The sequence below is a fragment of the Oncorhynchus kisutch genome, linkage group LG29 (assembly GCF_002021735.2).
Source record: "Oncorhynchus kisutch isolate 150728-3 linkage group LG29, Okis_V2, whole genome shotgun sequence".
NCBI classification, from domain to species: Eukaryota; Metazoa; Chordata; class Actinopteri; order Salmoniformes; family Salmonidae; genus Oncorhynchus; species Oncorhynchus kisutch.
In genome coordinates this window covers 40,527,529-40,552,018 of record NC_034202.2, presented here as the reverse complement: position 1 = coordinate 40,552,018, position 24,490 = coordinate 40,527,529, and the positions used below count along the sequence as shown (strand labels likewise).

Below are 24,490 nucleotides of genomic sequence, written 5' to 3'. Positions count from 1 at the left end.
CTCTCTCTCTCTCTCTCTCTCTCTCTCTCTCTAGTTGCTTACAGAACTACATCCCTCCAGAATCTCTGACGTTGTCGTGTCCTGTGTGTCGACAGACGTCCATCCTACCAGAGAAAGGAGTATCCGCTCTACAGAACAACTTCTTCATCACTAACCTCATGGAGGTACGGCTTCTTTCGTTGTTGTGGTCGGAGGTAGAGCCTATCTATTGTTGTTGTTGTCTGAAGTTTGATTGCGGTGTGTTATGTTGTGGGTAGGTCATAGCCTGAGTACCAGTCTAGTTCAAGAAGTTTAAATATATATAAAACAGGTCTGGATTTCAGGCTAGTTTCCCATAATGCACTACAAGAGAGTTGGGACAGGGTTTTTAGAACAGACGCCTTTATTCTTAATGTGGATGATGTATCAAAACGGGCCCCTATGACATGACCAGCTGTAAACAAGCAGAAAACAGAGCTGTGAATTTTACAGCCATTTTTATTGATTAGCATTCGGGGATAATTGCTGTCCATATCTTTAACTGTGTTGCGGTGTCTGCTTTCATTGGACAGCTTTAGTCGCGCTAATGATCGGGGGGGGGGGGGGGGGACATAGTTATACATAATTAGAAGACTGCAAAATGACCGTAAGAAGCCCAAACAGATATAATATTTGACTAAAGCATAATAATTTTTTACCTTGTGATAATATACAAATGTAAATGTGTCTCTACTACGTAGATGTGTCTCTCTACTCTCTCTAATACTTGGGAACAGATTTTATAAATTAAAATCATTTGGAGCAGATTTCCTGGTATTTTCTTTACAGTCTTCTATGTCCAACAGTAATAAAAAATAAAAAAATAAAAGTACATATAAAGTTGACAAAAACATTTTGTGGGCCAGAATAAAACCACCCACAAGGCCGTCTGTTGGGGAATCCTGCTGAATAGTTTGCTACTTTTGACAGGAGACGTGTACTGCTCCCACCTAGATCTCTCGTCAAATGTATGTGTGTTCTGTATGGTAAATAGGGTCTCATTTGTGACACGGCCTTTGTTATATTATAAATATATTGAGAAGTTTGTAAATGCTGTCTCAATAAATCTCCATGTTGATTGTGTTGTGGCTAGGTCCTCCAGAGGGATCCAGAGTGTTCGAGGCTTGAAGCCTGTAGTGTCCTGGAGTCAGTTAATGCTGCTGCTGCAGGAAAACCCCTCTGCTGCCCTAAACACGAGGGCAAGGTAGGGTTCTATTACTACTAATACCCCTCGACTACCCCCTACTAACACTAATACCCCTCTACTACCCCCTACAACCACTAATACCCCTCTACTACCCCCTACAACCACTGATACCCCTCTACTACCCCCTACAACCACTGATACCCCTCTACTACCACTAATACCCCTCTACTACCCCCTACAACCACTGATACCCCTCTACTACCCCCTACTAACACTAATACCCCTCTACTACCCCAACTACCTCAAATACCCCTCTACTACCCCCAACTACCACTAATACCCCTCTACTACCCCAACTACCACTAATACCCCTCTACTACCTCAAATACCCCTCTACTACCCCAACTACCACTAATACCCCCCTACTACCCCAACTACCTCAAATACCACTCTACTACCACTAATACACCTCTACTACCACGAATACCCCTCTACTACCACTAATAACCCTCTACTACCATTAATACCCCTCTACTACCACTAATACCCCTCTACTACCACTAATACCCCTCTACTACCACTAATATCCCTCTACTACCCCAACTACCTCAAATACCACTCTACTACCCCCAACTACCACTAATACCCCTCTACTACCCCCTACTAACACTAATACCCCTTCTACTACCCCTTTACTACCTAAAATACCCCTCTACTACCCCCAACTACAGCTAATACCCCTCTACTACCTCAAATACCCCTCTACTACCCCAACTACCACTAATACCCCTCTACTACCCCAACTACCACTAATACCCCTCTACTACCCCGACTACCTCAAATACCCCTCTACTACCTCAAATACCCCTCTACTACACCCTACTAACACTAACACCCCTCTACTACACCCTACTACCTCAAATACCCCTCTACTACACCCTACTACCACTAACACCCCTCTACTACCACTGATACCCCTCTACTACCCCCAACTACCACTAATACCCCTCTACTACCACTAATACCCCTCTACTACCCCTCTACTGCCCCCAACTACCACTAATAACCCTCTACTACCTCAAATACCCCTCTACTACCCCAACTACCACTATTACCACTCTACTACCCCAACTACCTCAAATACCACTCTACTACCCCAAACTAACACTAATACCCATCTACTACCCCTTTACTACCTCAAATACCCATCTACTACCCCCAACTACCACTAATACCCCTCTACTACCTCAAATATCCCTCTACTACCCCAACTACCTCAAATACCCCTCTACTATACCCTACTACCACTGATACCCCTCTACTACCCCCAACTACCACTAATACCCCTCTACTACCACTAATACCCCTCTACTACCCCTCTACTACCACTAATACCCCTCTACTACCCCCAACTACCACTAATACCCCTCTACTACCCCCAACTACCACTAATACCCCTCTACTCCCCCCAACCGTCACTAATAGCCCTCTACTACCCCAAATACCCATCTACTACCCCCAACTACCACTAATACCCCTCTACTACCCCCAACTACCACTAATAGCCCTCTACTACCCCAACTACCCCAAATACCCCTCTACTACCCCCAACTACCACTAATACCCCTCTACTACCACTAATACCCCTCTACTACTATTATTGACCATAGCCTGTTGTTGAGAAACGTATGTGTTATGGCTTTGCAACCTCGGCCATATCGTGGATTCATAGCTAACTATCCAATAGAACTGAGAGGGTTTTCTTTAATGGAAGCTTCTCCATTGTCAAACATGTAAAGTGTGGTGTACCGCAGGGTAGCTCCCGAGGCCCTCTACTCTTTTCTATTTTTACCAATGACCTGCCACCACTGGCATTAAACAAAGCCTGCGTGTCCATGCATGCTGATGACTCAACCATATACGCATCAGCAACCACAGCTAATAAAGTGGCTGAAACCCTTAACAAGGAGTTTCTGCCTGTTTTGGAATGGGTGGTCAGTAATAAACTGACCCTAAACATCTCTAAAACTAAGAACATTGTATTCGGTACAAATTATTCCTTAAATTCTAGACCTCAGCTGAATCTGGGAATGAATGGTGTGGCTGTTGAACAAGTTGAAGAGACTAAATTACTTGGCGTTACCTTAGATGGTAAACTGTCCTGGTCAAAACATATACAGTTGAAGTGGGAAGTTTACATACACTTAGGTTGGAGTCATTAAAACTAGTTTACATACACTTAGGTTGGAGTCATTAACACTAGTTTACATACACTTAGGTTGGAGTCATTAAAACTAGTTTACATACACTTAGGTTGGAGTCATTAACACTAGTTTACATACACTTAGGTTGGAGTGATTAAAACTTGGTTTTCAACCACATCACAAATTTCTTGTTAGCAAACTATAGTTTTGGCAAGTCGGTTAGGACATCTACTTTGTGCTTTACACATGTAATGTTTCCAACAATTATTTACAGCAGATTATTTCACTTATAATAATTCACTGTATCACAATTCCAGTGGGTCAGAAGTTTACATACACTAAGTTGACTGTGCCTTTAAACAGCTTGGCAAATTCTAGAAAATTATGTCATGGCTTTAGAAACTTCTGATTGGCTAATTTACATAATTTGAGTCAATTGGAGGTGTACCTGTGGATGTATTTGAAGGCCTACCTTCAAACTCAGTGCCTCTTTGCTTGACATCATGGGAAAATCAAAAGAAATCAGCCAAGACCTCAGAAAAAAATTGTAGACCTCCACAAGTCTGGTTCATCCTTGGGAGCAATTTACAAACGCCTGAAGGTACCACATTAATCTGTACAAACAATAGTATGCAAGTATAAACACCATGGGACCACACAGACGTCACACCGCTCAGGAAGGAGACGCCTTCTGTCTCCTAGAGATGAACGTACTTTGGTGTGAAAAGTGCAAATCAATCCCAGAACAACAGCAAAGGACCTTGTGAAGATGCTGGAGGAAACAGGTACAAAAGTATCTATATCCACAGTAAAAACAAGCCCTATATTGACATAATCTGAAAGGCCACTCAGCAAGGAAGAAGCCACTGCTCCAACACCGAGATAAAAAAGCCAGACTACGGTTTGCAACTGCACACGGGGACGAAGACTGTACTTTTTGGAAAAATGTCCTCTTGTCTGATGAAACAAAAATAGAACTGTTTGGCCATAATGACCATTTGAGGGGAAAAGGGGGATGCTTGCAAGCCGAAGAATACCATCCCAACCGTGAAGCACGGGGTTGGCAGCATCATGTTGTGGGGTGCTTTGCTGCAGGAGGGGCTGGTGCACTACACAAAATAGATGGCATCATGAGGGAGGAAAAGTATGTGGATATATTGAAGCAACATCTCAATACATCCGTCAGGAAGTTAAAGCTTGGTCGCAAATGGGTCTTCCAACTGGACAACGACCCCAAGCATACTTCCAAAGTTGTGGGAAAATGGCTTAAGGACAACAAAGTCAAGGCATTGGACTGGCCATCACAAAGCCCTGACCTCCTCCTATAGAAAACCTGTAGGCAGAACTGAAAAAGTGTGTGCGAGCAAGGAGGCCTACAAACCTGACTCAGTTACACCAGCTCTGTCAGGAGGAATGGGCAAAAATTCACCCAATTCATTGTGGGAATATTGTGGAAGGCTACCCAAAATATTGACCCAAGTTAAACAATTTAAAGGCAATGCTACCAAATACTAATTGAGTGTATGTAAACTTCTGACCCACTGGGAATGTGATGAAAGAAATAAAACATGAAATAAATCATTCTCTCTACTATTATTCTGACATTTCACATTCTTCAAATAAAGTGGTGATCCTAACTGACCTAAAACAGGGGATTTTTACTAGGATTAAATGTCAGGAATTGTGAAAAACTGAGTTTAAATGTATTTGGCTAAGGTGTATGTAAACTTCCGACTTCAACTGTAGATTCAATGGTTGTAAAGATGGGGAGAGGTCTATCTGTAAAAAAATACACGCTCTGCTTTTTGACACCACACTCCACAAAGCAAGTCCTGCAGGCTCTAGTTTTGTTTTATCTTGATTATTGTCCAGTCATGTGGTTGAGAGCTGCAAGGAAAGACCTAGTTAAGCTGCTACTGGCCCAGAACAGAGCAGCGCGTATTGCTCTTTGCTGTTTTCAGAGGCCTAACATCAATACCATGCATGCCAGTCTCTCTTGGCTAAGAGTTGATGAGAGACTGACTACACTACTTCATTAAAGTGTTTTAAATGGTTTGCTTAGTCAACTTACACACAGCTCTGACACACACACACACACACACACACACACACACACACACACACACACACACACACACACACACACACACACACACACACACACACACACACACACACACACACACACACACACACACACACACACACACACCAACAGATATGAAACCAGAGGTCTTTTCAAAGTCCCAAAATTGAGAACATATTCAAGAAAGTGTACAGTATTACACAGAGCCATTAGTGCATGGAACTCCCCTCCATCTCAGAATGCTGAACATCAAACCTGGTTTTAAAAAAACAGATAAAGATCACGGCACAGCCTCTCCCCTATTGGACAGTTTGTGTGTATGTACTGATATGTAGGCTACACCTTTTGTAAATTGCTGTATTATGTTTCATGTTTTGTGTGGACCGCAGGAAGGGTAGCTGCTGCTTTCACAACAAATAAAATACCAAATACAACCACTGATACCCCCTCTACTACCCCCTATAACCACTGATACCCTCTACTACCCCCCTATAACCACTGATACCCCTCTACCTACCCCCTATAACCACTGATACCCCTCTACTACCCCCTATAACCACTGATACCCCTCTACTACCCCCTACAACCACTGATACCCCTCTACTACCCCCTATAACCACTGATACCCCTCTACTACCCCCCTATAACCACTGATACCCCTCTACTACCCCCTATAACCACTGATACCCCTCTACTACCCCCCTACAACCACTGATACTCCTCTACTACCACTTAATATCCATCTACTACCACTAATACCCCTTTACTACCACTAATACCCCATACTACCACTAATACCCCCATACTACCACTAATACCCCTCTACTACCCCCTATAACCACTGATACCCCTCTACTACCCCCTATAACCACTGATACCCCTTCTACTACCCCCTATAACCACTGATACCCCTCTTACTACCCCCTATAACCACTGATACCCCTCTACTACCCCCTATAACCACTGATACCCCTCTACTACCCCCTATAACCACTGATACCCCTCTACTACCCCCTACAACCACTGATACCCCTCTACTACCCCCTATAACCACTGATACCCCTCTACTACCCCCTATAACCACTGATACCCCTCTACTACCCCCTATAACCACTGATACCCCTCTACTACCCCCTATAACCACTGATACCCCTCTACTACCCCTATAACCACTGATACCCCTCTACTACCCCCTATAACCACTGATACCCCTCTACTACCCCCCTATAACCACTGATACCCCTCTACTACCCCCTACAACCACTGATACCCCTCTACTACCCCCTACAACCACTGATACCCCTCTACTACCCCCTACAACCACTGATACCCCTCTACTACCCCCTACAACCACTGATACCCCTCTACTACCCCCTACAACCACTGATACCCCTCTACTACACCCTACAACCACTGATACTCCTCTACTACCACTGATACCCCTCTACTACCACTAATACCCCTCTACTACCCTCTACTACCACTAATACCCCCTACTACCACTAATATCCCCCTACTACCACTAATACCCCCTACTACCACTAATACCCTTCTACTACCACTAATACCCCCTCTACTACCCCCTACAACCACTAATACCCCCTACTACCACTAATATTCCTCTACTAACCCCTACTACCACTGATACCCCTCTACTACCCCCTACAACCACTAATACCCCCTACTACCACTAATATTCCTCTACTAACCCCTACTACCACTAATACACCTCTACTACCCCCTACAACCACTGATACTCCTCTACTACCACTTAATATCCATCTACTACCACTAATACCCCTTTACTACCACTAATACCCCATACTACCACTAATACCCCCATACTACCACTAATACCCTCTACTACCCCCTACTACAACTAATACCCCTCTTCTACCCTTCTAAAACACCCTCTACATCCCATTATTGCCCCTCTGCTGCCCCAACCTTCAGGGCAATGTACATTCTATTACCCCCCTGCCACCCCATCTCCCCCTGACACTACTTCCCCTCTGGTGAGCCATGGTGGATGCATCTTGGGGTCACAAGGCACGATAACTGACTCAAAAACGTGATTTTGTTGACTTGTTGAATCATGTAGTAACACTACTGAAGGCATCCAGGTATAATACATTATGATGCAGGTATAATACAGGTATAATACATTATGATGCAGGTATAATACATTATGATGCAGGTATAATACAGGTATAATACATTATGATGCAGGTATAATACATTATGATGCAGGTATAATACATTATGATGCAGGTATAATACATTATGATGCAGGTATAATACAGGTATAATGCATTATGATGCAGGTATAATACATTATGATGCAGGTATAATGCAGGTATAATACATTATGATGCAGGTATAATACATTATGATGCAGGTATAATACATTATGATGCAGATATAATACATTATGATGCAGGTATAATACATTATGATGCAGGTATAATGCATTATGATGCAGGTATAATACAGGTATATACATTATGATGCAGGTATAATACATTATGATGCAGGTATAATGCATTATGATGCAGGTATAATGCAGGTATAATACATTATGATGCAGGTATAATACATTATGATGCAGGTATAATACATTATGATGCAGGTATAATGCAGGTATAATGCAGGTATAATACATTATGATGCAGGTATAATGCATTATAATGCAGGTATAATACATATAATGCAGGTAATAATACATTATGATGCAGGTATAATACATTATGATGCAGGTATAATACATTATGATGCAGGTATAATGCAGGTATAATGCAGGTATAATACATTATGATGCAGGTATAATACATTATGATGCAGGTATAATACATTATGATGCAGGTATAATACATTACGATGCAGGTATAATGCAGGTATAATACATTATGATGCAGGTATAATACAGGTATAATACATTATGATGCAGGTATAATACATTATGATGCAGGTATAATACATTATGATGCAGGTATAATACATTATGATGCAGGTATAATACATTATGATGCAGGTATAATACATTATGATGCAGGTATAATACATTATGATGCAGGTATAATACATTATGATGCAGGTATAATACATTATGATGCAGGTATAATACAGGTATAATACATTATGATGCAGGTATAATGCAGGTATAATACATTATGATGCAGGTATAATGCAGGTATAATACATTATGATGCAGGTATAATACATTATGATGCAGGTATAATGCAGGTATAATACATTATGATGCAGGTATAATGCAGGTATAATACATTATGATGCAGGTATAATGCAGGTATAATACATTATGATGCAGGTAGAATACATTATGATGCAGGTATAATGCAGGTATAATGCAGGTATAATACATTTCTGATGCAGGTATAATACATTATGATGCAGGTATAATACATTATGATGCAGGTATAATACATTATGATGCAGCTATAATACATTATGATGCAGGTGTTTACAGGTATAATAATTATGATGCAGGTATAATACAGGCTTATCGACATTTATGATGCAGGTATAATACATATGATGCAGGTATAATACATTATGATGCAGGTATAATACATTATGATGCAGGTATAATACATATGATGCGGGTATAATACATTATAATGCAGGTATAATACATTATGATGCCAGGTATAATGCAGGTATAATACATTATGCTGCAGGTATAATACAGGTATAATACATTATGATGCAGTATAATACCTTATGATGCAGGTATAATACATTATGATGCAGGTATAATACATTATGATGCAGGTATAATAATTATGATGCAGGTATAATGCAGGTATAATACATTATATTGCAGGTATAATACATTATGAATGCAGGTATAATACATTATGATGCAGGTATAATGCAGGTATAATGCAGGTATAATACATTATGATGCAGGTCTAATACATTATGATGCAGGTATAATAAGGTATAATACATTTGATGCAGGTATAATGCAGGTATTAATACATTATGATGCAGGTATAATACATTATGATGCAGGTATAATACTTATGATGGCAGGTATAATACCTTATGATGCAGGTATAATACATTATGATGCAGGTATAATACATTATGATGCAGGTATAATACATTATGATGCAGGTATAATACAGGTATAATTCATTATGATGCAGGTATAATACATTATGATGCAGGTATAATGCAGGTATAATACATTATGATGCACGGTATAATGCAGGTATAATACATTATGATGCAGGTATACATACATTATGATGGCAGGTATAATACATTATGATGCAGGTATAATGCAGGTATACTACATTATGATGCAGGTATAATACATGATGATGCAGGTATAATACATCTATGATGCAGGTATAATACATTATGATGCAGGTATAATACAGGTATAACATAATGTGAATGTATAATACATTATGATGCAGGTTATAAACATTATGATGCAGGTTATAATTACATATGATGCAGTTATAATCCTTATGATGCAGGTATAATACATTATGATGCAGGTTATATACATTATGATTGCATGTATAATACAGGTATAATACATTATGATGCAGGTATAATACAGATGGATGCAGGTATAATACCATTATGATGCAGGTATCATACATTATGATGCAGGTATAATACATTATGATGAGGTATAATACAGGTATAATACATTATGATGGGGGGGGCAGGTTATAATACATATGAGCAGGTATAATGCAGTATAATTTACATTTATGATGCAGGTATAATACATTATGATGCAGGTATAATACATTATGATGCAGGTATAATAATTATGATGCAGGTATAATACATTATGATGCAGGTATAATACATTAGGATGCAGGTATAATACATTATGATGCAGGTATAATACATTATGATGCAGGTATAATACATGATGATGCAGGTATAATACATTATGATGCAGGTATAATACAGGTATAATACATTATGATGCAGGTATAATCAATTATAATGCAGGTATAATGCAGGTATAATACATTATGATGCAGGTATAATACATTATGATGCAGGTATAATACATTATGATGCAGGTATAATACAGGTATAATGCATTATGATGCAGGTATAATACATTATGATGCAGGTATAATACAGGTGTAATACATTATGATGCAGGTATAATACAGGTATAATACATTATGATGCAGGTATAATACATTATGATGCAGGTATAATGTATTATAATGTATAATTGCGATGAGTATGTCTGACCCCAGTATACTCGTCCCCTACCCAAACACTTGAATTAAGGAGATGCGGATATTTTGTGACATCACAAAATGCCTCTCATTTTAACCCACTAATGGTAACGTCTTAAACCTCTAATTTAATAACCTAATTTAAAAGGTGCAATTAGGTTATTAAATTAGGAGTTTAAGACGTTACCATTAGTGGGTTAAAATGAGAGCCATTTTGTGATGTCACAAAATATCCGCATCTGTCTGCCATTTCCTGTTTACTAAAATTCTTATAGTTGGTCTAATTTTAGATTGTTACAAACAAGCAAGTATAGTTTAGAGAATCATTATACCATCTAAACTGCTGTAAAATATATTTTCCATGAGGAAAACTATTTTATTTTCAGCTGTTTTGAAGCCAGTGAATAAAACCGAAAGTAAAACACGCAAAAAATTAAACTTAATTACAGATTTCTTGATTTATCTTAGATGAATTTGGACTATTTTGAGGAAGTGTATACTGGCTATGTTGTTGCTACGGCGTCTCAAGAGGGACAAAGTGTAATATTTCCTTTTTTCTCATTTTCCAAGCAAAGGTTTTTTTTAAGTGGGTATGCGAGGCACAGACATTTGCTCTGCCTGCTAGGAGCAAATCAAACCTAATATGCGGGCGTCTTTAGGGAAAGATTCTCATAGGTTTCCTCTTTCACCTGTGTCTGGGTTTAGCTAGTTACTTGCTAGAAAGATCTTTAGCTGGTATGGAACACACGGACACAAAACTCAGACGCAGTTGTGATGTCATTACATCAAGAGACATGCCGAACAGAAGATTCATGCAAACTTCTTCTCATGATTGACAGTCACGCTATATGAACAAAAATGGTCTGTTAGTCAGTATATTTAATGTATGAAGTGTACCCAGACTTCTCCCTGTCCATTTTCCACTAGCTTGAAAAAAAAAACGTTGCTGACAATTCACAAATAATTTGTGAAACCATGACAGGATTGGATGTCGCATGCAATGTCCAACGTTGTTTGAGTTTCTTTGCGTAACAGCACATTTGTTTGAGACGCAACACTGCCCACTGAGTCCATGTTGCTTGACATAGGCATTTTCAAAGAACTGCTAGGCAAGGTGTGTTCTCCGCACCACTCATTGTCTTTTCAGACTTCCTGGTAGTTTGACATGAGAGAAAAAAGAAATTTGCTCAAATTCTGAGCATTTTTCTAGCGGAAACAAAAAGGTTATGGGTGATGGTTTTGGTAGTCGAAAAGACTATTTTACATGGTAATCAGAATGATTGTTCAGGACCTCTTAAAGTGCTTGGGAAACAATGGTGCAGTGTGGTGTTTTGTCTCCCCCTGCAGGTGATGGAGTTCTACTGCGAGTCATGTGAGACCGCCATGTGTCTGGAATGTACAAAGGGAGAGCACAGAGAGCATGTGACCGTCCCTCTGAGGGATGTCCTGGAGCAGCACAAAACCCAACTGAAGACACAGCTAGACGCCATACGCAATAGGTACGCTCACTCTAACCCGGACCCTCAACTTGACCCTAACTCTAACCCTGACCCTCAACCTGACCCTAACCCTGATTTATAAGGGAAATCCAGGATTACGACACTTGAGACTTTAAATAAATAAATAATGAGATTGGAGAACACATTGGGAGGGATCTCAGAACATTCCTCCATACAGAATCTTTCCAGATCCTTGATATCATTCAGTCTGTGCTTATGGACTGCCCTCTTCCATTCAAACCACAGGTTTTCAAATGGGTTCAAGTCCGGGGGACAGACGGCCATTGCAAAATCTTGATTTTTGTGGCCAATTAACTCATTTCTTTGTGGATTTGTGTTCTTGGGGTTATTCTCTTGCTGGAAGATCCAGCCATGAAAATTCTTATTTACAATGACTGCCTACCCCGGGCTAAACCCGGACGACGCTGGGCCAATTGGGCGCCGCCTTTATGGGACTCCCAATGACGGCCGGATGTGATACAACCTGGATGTCCTACTGGATCAAATTCATGATATCGTTGACCTTAACTCCATTGCAACCAGTTTTCCCACAGTAAAGCTGACATTCAATACTGTTGTTGATCTTCTTGCTCTGCCCTCATATTTAGACTCACATTGAAGTGTTCTACCATTTTAGTTTTAGGACAACCAGGGCTAAACGTGGAATGCACAACAATTTGACATAAATAGCTGCATCCATGAGTTGTATTGTTCAAGAGCTTGGGACTATGAGGGTCCGTCTGCATTTTTGTCACCATGTTCTCTACCTACAGCTTGTGGAAGGCTACCCGAAATGTTTGACCCAAGTTAAACAATTTAAAGGCAATGCTACCAAATACTAATTGAGTGTATGTAAACTTCTGACCCACTGGGAATGTGATGGAAGAAATAAAAGCTGAAATAAATAATTCTCTCCACTATTATTCTGACATTTCGCATTCTTAAAATAAAGTGGTGATCCTAACTGACCTAAAACAGGGGATTTTTACGAGGATTAAATGTCTGAAATTGTGAAAAACTGAGTTTAAATGTACAGTAAGATAAAAAAAACTATTTGATCCCCTGCTGCCCACTGACAAAGATATTATCAGTTTATAATTTTAATTGTAGGTTTATTTGAACAGTGAGAGACAGAAAAACAAAACAAAAAATCCAGAAAAACATGTTCCCTAAAGACGCCCGCAAATCAAAAATGTTATAAAATTTGCATTAGTACAGTATACTATATACTCAGATATACTATGTACTCAGATATACTATGTACTCAGATATACTATGTACTCAGATATACTATGTACTCAGATATACTATGTACTCAGATATACTATGTACTCAGATATACTATATACTCAGATATACCTATATACTCAGAAATACCTATATACGATATACTCAGAAATACCTGTATACTCAGATATACCTATATACTCAGATATACCTATATACTCAGAAATACCTATATACTCAGATACACCTATATACTCAGATGTACCTATATACTCAGATATACCTATATACTCAGAAATACCTATATACTCAGATATACCTATATACTCAGAAATACATATATACTATATTCTCAAAAATACCTATATACTCAGATATACCTATATATTATATACTCAGATATACATAAATACTATATACTCAGATATACCTACGTATATACTCAGATTTACCTATATTCTCAGATATACCTATATTCTCAGATATACCTATAAACTATATATTCAGATATACATACAGTGGGGAGAACAAGTATTTGATACACTGCCGATTTTGCAGGTTTTCCTACTTACAAAGCATGTAGAGGTCTGTAATTTTTATCATAGGTACACTTCAACTGTGAGAGATGGAATCTAAAACAAAAATCCAGAAAATCACATTGTATGATTTTTAAGTCATTCATTTGCATTTTATTGCATGACATAAGTATTTGATACATCAGAAAAGCAGAACTTAATATTTGGTACAGAAACCTTTGTTTGCAATTACAGACATATGTTTCCTGTAGTTCTTGACCAGGTTTACACACACTGCAGCAGGGATTTTGGCCCACTACTCCATTCTCCAGATCCTTCAGGTTTTGGGGCTGTCGCTGGGAAATACAGACTTTCAGCTCCCTCCAAAGATTTTCTATTGGGTTCAGGTCTGGAGACTGGCTAGGCCACTCCAGGACCTTGAGTTGCTTCTTACGGAGCCACTCCTTAGTTGCCCTGGCTGTGTGTTTCTGGTCGTTGGCATGCTGGAAGACCCAGCCATGACGCATCTTCAATGCTCTTACTGAGGGAAGGAGGTTGTTGGCCAAGATCTCGCGGTACATGGCCCCATCCATCCTCCCCTCAATACGGTGCAGTCGTCCTGTCCCCTTTGCAGAAAAGCATCCCCAAAGAATGATGTTTCCACCTCCATGCTTCACGGTTGGGATGGTGTTCTTGCGGTTGTACTCATCCTTCTTCTTCCTCCAAACACGGCGAGTGGAGTTTAGACCAAAAAGCTCTATTTTTGTCTTATCAGACCACATGACCTTCTCCCATTCCTCCTCTGGATCATCCAGATGGTCATTGGCAAACTTCAGATGGGCCTGGACATGCGCTGGCTTGAGCAGGGGGACCTTGTGTGCGCTGCAGGATTTTAATCCATGACGGCGTAGTGTGTTACTAATGGTTTTCTTTGAGACTGTGGTCCCAGCTCTCTTCAGGTCATTGCCCAGGTCCTGCCGTGAAGTTCTGGGCTGATCCCTCACCTTCCTCATGATCATTGATGCCCCACGAGGTGAGATCTTGCATGGAGCCCCAGACCGAGGGTAATTGACCGTCATCTTGAACTTCTTCCACTTTCTAGTAATTGCGCCAACAGTTGTTGCCCTCTCACCAAGCTGCTTGCCTATTGTCCTGTAGCCCATCCCAGCCTTGTGCAGATCTACAATTGTATCCCTGATGTCCTTACACAGCTATCTGGTCATGGCCATTGTGGAGATGTTGGAGTCTGTTTGATTGAGTGTGTAGACAGGTGTCTTTTATACAGGTAACGAGTTCAAACAGGTGCAGTTAATACAGGTAATGAGTGGAGAACAGGAGGGCTTCTTAAAGAAAAACTAACAGGTCTGTGAGAGCCGGAATTCTTACTGGTTGGTAGGTGATCAAATAAGTATCTCATGCAATAAAATGCACATTTGTTATTTAAAAATCACACAATGTGATTTTCTGGATTTTTGGCTCTCACATTTGAAGTGTACCTATGATACAAATTACAGACCTCTACATGCTTTGTAAGTAGGAAAACCTGCAAAATCGGCAGTGTATCAAATACTTGTTCTCCCTACTGTATATACTCAGATATACCTATATACGCAGATATACCTATAAACTATATTCTCAGATATACCTATATACTATATACTCAGATGTACCTATATACTCAGATGTACCGATATGATCAGACATACCTATATACTCATATATAGATATATGCTCAGTTGAGGGCTGTGTCTTTACTCGCCATCAAACTCTTGCTTCATCATTTCCTCCATTCCTCACCTCCCTATCAAAGCTGGAGGATGACAGAGGAAGGAACATTGGATTCTCTCCAGCAATGCACTGCAATCTCTCTTCTCCTCCTATCTTTCCTTCTCTCCTCTCCTCTCCCTCTCTCCTCCACCTCTCTTCTCCTCCTCCTCCTCCTTCTCCCCCTCTTTTCTCCCTTCTCCTCTCCTCTTCCTCCCCTCCTTTTCTCCTCCTCTCTGCCCTCTCCTCCTCCCTCCTCTCTCCTCCCTCCTCTTACCTCCTCCCTCCACTCTCCCTTTCTTTTTCTCCACATCCCTCCTCTCTCTCCTCCTCCTCCTCCCTCTGCTCTCCCTCCTTTCTATTTTCTCCTCCTCCCTCCTCCCCCTCCCTCCTCCCCCCTCCCTTTAGACTGCCCCAGCTAACAGCAGCTATAGAGCTGGTAGGGGAGATCTCCAAGCAGCTGACAGACAGGAAGAACGAGGCGGTAACAGAGATCAGCAGTACCTTCGAGGAGCTGGAGAGGGCGCTACAGCTCAGGAAGACAGCCCTCATCAATGACCTGGAGAACATATACAGCGCAAAGCAGAAGGTCAGACACACCCCTTAAAGCTAGACACACACCTTCTAGGCTACAGACACACCCTCTCTGGGCCAGACACACTCACAATGGGTCAGACACACCCCCTTTATGCTAGACACACACCTTCTAGGCTACAGACACACCCACAATGGATCAGACACACCCCCTTTAGGCTAGACACACACCCTCTAGGCTACAGGCACACCCTCTCTGGTCCAGACACACCCACTATGGGTCAGACCCCCCCCCCCCCCTTTAGGCTACAGACACACCTTCGCTGGGCCAGACACACCCCCTGTGGGCTAGACACACCCCTCAAAGCTAGACAAAACACCCTCTAGGCTACAGACACACCCTCTCCGGGTCAGACACACACACTATGGGTCAGACACACCTCCTTTAGGCTAGACACACCCCTTAAAGCTAGACACACCCCTAGACACACGCCTTAAAGCTAGACCCCTTCGTTTAGATCGTTTTTTGGGCTTAACTATCTGTGTTTACATGTATAAATCTGTTATTCTTTTTTTTCTAAATATATATATTTTTTACCCCCTTTTCGTGGTATCCAATTGTTAGTAGTTACTATCTTATCTCATCGCTACAACTCCCGTACGGGCTCGGGAGAGACGAAGGTCGAAAGCCATGCCTTCCTCCGAAACACAACCCAACCAAACCGCACTGCTTCTTAACACAGTGCGCATCCAACCTGGAAGCCAGCCGCACCAATGTGCTGGAGGAAACACCGTGCACCTGGCAACCTTGGTTAGCGTGCACTGTGCCCGGCCTGCCACAGGAGTCACTGGTGCGCGATGAGACAAGGATATCCCTACCGGCCAAACCCTCCCTAACCCGGACGACGCTAGGCCAATTGTGCGTCGCCCCACGGACCTCCCGGTCGCGGCCGGCTGCAACAGAGCCTTGGCGCGAACCCAGAGTCTATGGTGGCACAGCTAGCGCTCTCTCCATCCTCTCCTCCCTGTCTCTAACCATCTCTCCATCCTCTCCTCCCGGTCTCTAACCATCTCTCTATCCTCTCCTCCCGGTCTCTAACCATCTCTCCATCGTCTCTCCTCCCGGTCTCTAACCATCTCTCCATCCTCTCCTCCCTGTCTCTAACCATCTCTCCATCGTCTCTCCTCCCTGTCTCTATCTCTCCATCCTCTCCTCCTGTCTCTAACCATCTCTCCATCGTCTCTCCTCCCGGTCTCTAACCATCTCTCCATCCTCTCCTCCCGGGCTCTAACCATCTCTCCATCGTCTCTCCTCCCGGTCTCTAACCATCTCTCCATCCTCTCCTCCCTGTCTCTAACCCTCTCTCCATCCTCTCTCCTCTCAGTCTCTAACCATCTCTCAATCCTCTCTCCTCCCTGTCTCTAACCATCTCTCCTCCCTGTCTCCAGGTGCTCCAGACCCAGCTCTCCTCTCTCCTCCAGGGGAAGGACCACATCCAGAGCAGTTGTAGTTTTACTGAACAGGCCCTGAGCCACGGCAGTGCCACAGAGGTTAGTGGACTGGTTAACCATTAACTCCATTACTATGCTCTTACAGAGCAATAAGTATCATAATACATGTTATTACAAATGTATTGCTCAAGTAATTATCACTAAGAGAGATGTACACAAACCACGCCCCCTCGTTCTAATGATCCACCTCCACTACATTATAATTATCACTAAGAGAGATGTACACAAACCACGCCCCCTCGTTCTAATGATCCACCTCCACTACATTATAATTATCACTAAGAGAGATGTACACAAACCACGCCCCCTCGTGTTCTAATGATCCACCTCCACTACATTATAATTATCACTAAGAGAGATGTACACAAACCACGCCCCCTCGTGTTCTAATGATCCACCTCCACTACATTATAATTATCACTAAGAGAGATGTACACAAACCACGCCCCCTCGTGTTCTAATGATCCACCTCCACTACATTATAATTATCACTAAGAGAGATGTACACAAACCACGCCCCCTCGTGTTCTAATGATCCACCTCCACTACATTATAATTATCACTAAGAGAGATGTACACAAACCACGCCCCCTCGTGTTCTAATGATCCACCTCCACTACATTATAATTATCACTAAGAGAGATGTACACAAACCACGCCCCCTCGTGTTCTAATGATCCACCTCCACTACATTATAATTATCACTAAGAGAGATGTACACAAACCACGCCCCCTCGTGTTCTAATGATCCACCTCCACTACATTATAATTATCACTAAGAGAGATGTACACAAACCACGCCCCCTCGTGTTCTAATGATCCACCTCCACTACATTATAATTATCACTAAGAGAGATGTACACAAACCACGCCCCCTCGTGTTCTAATGATCCACCTCCACTACATTATAATTCTCACTAAGAGAGATGTACACAAACCACGCCCCCTCGTGTTCTAATGATCCACCTCCACTACATTATAATTATCACTAAGAGAGATGTACACAAACCACGCCCCCTCGTGTTCTAATGATCCACCTCCACTACATTATAATTATCACTAAGAGAGATGTACACAAACCACGCCCCCTCGTGTTCTAATGATCCACCTCCACTACATTATAATTATCACTAAGAGAGATGTACACAAACCACGCCCCCTCGTGTTCTAATGATCCACCTCCACTACATTATAATTATCACTAAGAGAGATGTACACAAACCACGCCCCCTCGTGTTCTAATGATCCACCTCCACTACATTATAATTATCACTAAGAGAGATGTACACAAGCCACGCCCCCTCGTGTTCTAATGATCCACCTCCACTACATTATAATTATCACTAAGAGAGATGTACACAAACCACGCCCCCTCGTGTTCTAATGATCCACCTCCACTACATTATAATTATCACTAAGAGAGATGTACATAAACCACGCCCCCTCGTGTTCTAATGATCCACCTCCACTACATTATAATTATCACTAAGAGAGATGTACACAAACCACGCCCCCTCGTGTTCTAATGATCCACCTCCACTACATTATAATTATCACTAAGAGAGATGTACACAAACCACGCCCCCTTGTGTTCTAATGATCCACCTCCACTACATTATAATTATCACTAAGAGAGATGTACACAAACCACGCCCCCTCGTGTTCTAATGATCCACCTCCACTACATTATAATTATCACTAAGAGAGATGTACACAAACCACGCCCCCTCGTGTTCTAATGATCCACCTCCACTACATTATAATTATCACTAAGAGAGATGTACACAAACCACGCCCCCTCGTGTTCTAATGATCCACCTCCACTACATTATAATTATCACTAAGAGAGATGTACATAAACCACGCCCCCTCGTGTTCTAATGATCCACCTCCACTACATTATAATTATCACTAAGAGAGATGTACACAAACCACGCCCCCTCGTGTTCTAATGATCCACCTCCACTACATTATAATTCTCACTAAGAGAGATGTACACAAACCACGCCCCCTCGTGTTCTAATGATCCACCTCCACTACATTATAATTCTCACTAAGAGAGATGTACACAAACCACGCCCCCTCGTGTTCTAATGATCCACCTCCACTACATTATAATTATCACTAAGAGAGATGTACACAAACCACGCCCCCTCGTGTTCTAATGATCCACCTCCACTACATTATAATTATCACTAAGAGAGATGTACACAAACCACGCCCCCTCGTGTTCTAATGATCCACCTCCACTACATTATAATTATCACTAAGAGAGATGTACACAAACCACGCCCCCTCGTGTTCTAATGATCCACCTCCACTACATTATAATTATCACTAAGAGAGATGTACACAAACCACGCCCCCTCGTGTTCTAATGATCCACCTCCACTACATTATAATTATCACTAAGAGAGGAAATAACCATTTTGTGAACTGCGAAGAGCCATTGAAAAGCTCAGAGGGTTCTTTTAATAACTTGTATTTATAACATTTTTATTTAACATTTATTTAACTAGGCTAGTCGGATAAGAACATCCGGATGACGCTGGGCCAATTGTACGCCGCCCTATGGGACTCCGAATCACGGCCGGATGTGATACAGCCTGGATTCGAACCAGGGACTGTAGTGACGCCTCTTGCACCGAGATGCAGTGCTTTAGAGCGCTGTGATACAGCCTGGATTCGAACCAGGGACTGTAGTGACGCCTCTTGCACCGAGATGCAGTGCTTTAGACCGCTGTGATACAGCCTGGATTCGAACCAGGGACTGTAGTGACGCCTCTTGCACCGAGATGCAGTGCTTTAGACCGCTGTGATACAGCCTGGATTCGAACCAGGGACTGTAGTGACGCCTCTTGCACCGAGATGCAGTGCTTTAGACCGCTGTGATACAGCCTGGATTTGAACCAGGGACTGTAGTGACGCCTCTTGCACCGAGATGCAGTGCTTTAGACCGCTGTGATACAGCCTGGATTTGAACCAGGGACTGTAGTGATGCCTCTTGCACCGAGATGCAGTGCTTTAGACCGCTGTGATACAGCCTGGATTCGAACCAGGGACTGTAGTGACGCCTCTTGCACCGAGATGCAGTGCTTTAGACCGCTGTGATACAGCCTGGATTTGAACCAGGGACTGTAGTGACGCCTCTTGCACCGAGACGCAGCGCTTTAGACCGCTGTGATACAGCCTGGATTTGAACCAGGGACTGTAGTGACGCCTCTTGCACCGAGACGCAGTGCTTTAGACCGCTGCGATACAGCCTGGATTCGAACCAGGGACTGTAGTGACGCCTCTTGCACCGAGACGCAGTGCTTTAGACCGCTGCGATACAGCCTGGATTCGAACCAGGGACTGTAGTGACGCCTCTTGCACCGAGATGCAGTGCTTTAGACCGTTGGGTGATGGTTCTATATTGTTCCACATTGTTTCCAGCGTCACCCTTCCCAAAGAACCCAATTGAGACGCGTTCACAACATTGTGTAATTTCATTAAGTACCAACATACAACTTGGGGGAATAAAATCCCCTCTTTACACCTCTCCAACTGGTAATTACTTAGCGGTTAACTCGTCTGTCGTCCCTGAGCTCCGAGTTTCCCCTCTTTACACCTCTCCAACTGGTAATTACTTAGCGGTTAACTCGTCTGTCGTCCCTGAGCTCCGAGTTTCCCCTCTTTACACCTCTATGACATCATTTGTCAACAAACTAAAAAATACCGCGAGCACGGCGGGCATCTTCAGCAGTTATTGTTCATGACCGTTCAAAATACTAATCATTGATGCATCTTCTGTTTGATACTGGAACTGTGTACTATGGGCAAAAAAGAGCAAACCAATCAGAAGCCTCCAATGACCTCCATGTTGGGTGGTATTTCACCCCTCCCCTTTACATGTGTTTTTTCTCTCCATAAGAACCAGATCAAAACGTGAACGCACACAACTCACATTTACCACTTCAAAACTGGTGATTCCCTACCAATTTGGTTATGAATGCAGCATTATTTTCCTGTTGTTGTGTTGTTAGGTACTGATGGTGCAAAAACAGATGAGTGAGCGGGTTTCTGCCATGGCCCGTCATGACTTCCCTGAACGGCCTCACCAGAACGCACATCTGGACTGTCAGGTAGGACGTACAGGATACACACCTGGACCGACAGGTAGTACAGACAGGATACACACCTGGACTGACAGGTAGTACAGACAGGATACACACCTGGACCGACAGGTAGTACAGACAGGATACATACCTGGACCGACAGGTAGTACAGACAGGATACACACCTGGACCGACAGGTAGTACAGACAGGATACACACCTGGACCGACAGGTAGTACAGACAGGATACACACCTGGACCGACAGGTAGTACAGACAGGATACACACCTGGACCGACAGGTAGTACAGACAGGATACACACCTGGACCGACAGGTAGTACAGACAGGATACACACCTGGACCGATAGGTAGTACAGACAGGATACACACCTGGACCGACAGGTACCGACAGGTAGTACAGACAGGATACACACCAGTACAGACAGGATACACACCTGGACCGTCAGGTAGTACAGACAGGATACACACCTGGACCGTCAGGTAGTACAGACAGGATACACACCTGGACCGACAGGTAGTACAGACAGGATACACACCTGGACCGTCAGGTAGTACAGACAGGATACACACCTGGACCGACAGGTAGTACAGACAGGATACAAGTCCCACACTTTGGGCCACGGTATATTCGTCTTATTCCTGTCTTGAGCCGTGTTTTATAAGATCCTCCAACCAGGATGTTACTAAAACATTTTGTGGAACTAAAGGTTAAGGCCAGGTACGGTTCAGGGTTCATGGAATAAATTATACAGTCTGCAAACCAGCTTTGGCAGCCAGGGACAGGAAATGAGGTCAGCATAAATAGGGAGTGTGTGGTTAATTAACCTACCCCCCCAGGTGGAGACAGAGGGCCTGCGTCGCTCCCTCCAGAACCTGGGCGTCCTCATTACTACGGCAGCTGTAGGCCACACCTCCGTCGCCACCGGAGAAGGACTACGCCACGCAGCAACCGGACAACATGTCAGCGTCACCGTGACGACCAAAGACAAGGACGGCGAGCTGGTGCGGACAGGGAACGCGGCGCTGAGGGCCACTGTCACACCAGTTGCCGACGGAAGCCGCGTCGTCACGGAACCGGAGGTGACGGACAACAAGAACGGGACATACGAGGTGGGATACACGCTACGGTCCGAGGGGGAGTTCTCCTTCGCTCTGTCCCTCTACGGCCAGCCGCTACGGGGCAGTCCCTTCCGGCTGCAGGCGGTTAAGCCCTCGGATGCGCTGCCGTCTCCGGATGACGTGAAGAGGAGGCTGAAGAGTCCTGGCGGGACAGCGGGTCATGTCAGACAGAAGGCTGTGAGGAGACCCTCCAGCATGTTCAGCATCAAAAAGAAGGAGAACCCCATCGAGGATGAACTCATCCACAGAGTCGGTAAGACAACCACAGTCTAACACTACCACAACCAACACCTGGTCATCCGATTGTTGCTTCCTGCGTTTCGTTGATGTGGTTGTTGTTGTTGTTATTGTGTAACTTGAGAGCAGTCTGTGAGAGACAGAAACACAGCCCAGAAAGAAGGAGGAGGTCTTGTTTCACACGTGTGTGTGTGTGTGTGTGTGTGTGTGTGTGTGTGTGTGTGTGTGTGTGTGTGTGTGTGTGTGTGTGTGTGTGTGTGTGTGTGTGTGTGTGTTTACCTGTGGTCTAGGTACGCGAGGGAGAGAGAAGGGTGAGTTCACCAACCTGCAGGGGATCTCAGCCTCCAGCAACGGCAGAGTGGTGGTAGCAGACAGTAACAACCAATGTATACAGGTAGGAGACCAGATAGTATTAACCAGTGTAAACAGGTAGGAGACTAGATGGTATTAACCAGTGTAAACAGGTAGGAGACCAGATGGTATTAACCAGTGTAAACAGGTAGGAGACCAGATGGTATTAACCAGTGTAAACAGGTAGGAGACTAGATGGTATCAACCAGTGTAAACAGGTAGGAGACCAGATAGTATTAACCAGTGTAAACAGGTAGGAGACCAGATAGTATTAACCAGTGTAAACAGGTAGGAGACCAGATAGTATTAACCAGAGTAAACAGGTAGGAGACTAGATAGTATTAACCAGTGTAAACAGGTAGGAGACTAGATGGTATCAACCAGTGTAAACAGGTAGGAGACTAGATAGAAACAACCAGTGTAAACAGGTAGGAGACCAGATAGTATTAACCAGTGTAAACAGGTAGGAGACTAGATAGTATTAACCAGTGTAAACAGGTAGGAGACTAGATGGTATCAACCAGTGTAAACAGGTAGGAGACCAGATAGTATCAACAAGTGTAAACAGGTAGGAGACCATCCATTGAACACAGGAGAGGGAAAGATAATGTGGTATAAGACGACTTAGGGCATTCTAAGAGGTAGACCAGCTAGACCTATAACGAAACTTTACTCTAAAACACTCGTTTTGATATTTAAGTCTCACTTCTGTGTCTGTCGTCCCACCCTGTCGACAGGTGTTCTCCAATGACGGGCAATTCAAAATGAGGTTTGGGGTCAGAGGTCGGTCGCCGGGGCAACTGCAGAGACCCACGGGCGTTACCGTGGATATGAACGGTGACATCATCGTGGCCGACTACGACAACCGATGGGTCAGCATCTTCTCCTCCGATGGGAAGTTCAAGGTCAGAGGT

General features: G+C 43.0%; 1 protein-coding gene across 2 annotated transcripts in view; it reads left to right on the top strand.

Moving 5' to 3' along the window:
* trim3b (tripartite motif containing 3b) overlaps positions 1-24,490 on the top strand; it is a 55,084-nt gene that overhangs the window by 2,508 nt on the left and 28,086 nt on the right. For both annotated transcript variants that reach the window (XM_031809171.1, XM_031809172.1), the window contains exons 2-10: positions 35-164; positions 1,112-1,222; positions 12,049-12,200; positions 16,115-16,295; positions 17,690-17,791; positions 21,778-21,876; positions 22,707-23,241; positions 23,516-23,619; positions 24,314-24,481. In XM_031809171.1, coding sequence (XP_031665031.1) covers positions 35-164; positions 1,112-1,222; positions 12,049-12,200; positions 16,115-16,295; positions 17,690-17,791; positions 21,778-21,876; positions 22,707-23,241; positions 23,516-23,619; positions 24,314-24,481 — 1,582 coding nt within the window. The remainder of the gene's footprint in view (positions 1-34; positions 165-1,111; positions 1,223-12,048; positions 12,201-16,114; positions 16,296-17,689; positions 17,792-21,777; positions 21,877-22,706; positions 23,242-23,515; positions 23,620-24,313; positions 24,482-24,490) is intronic.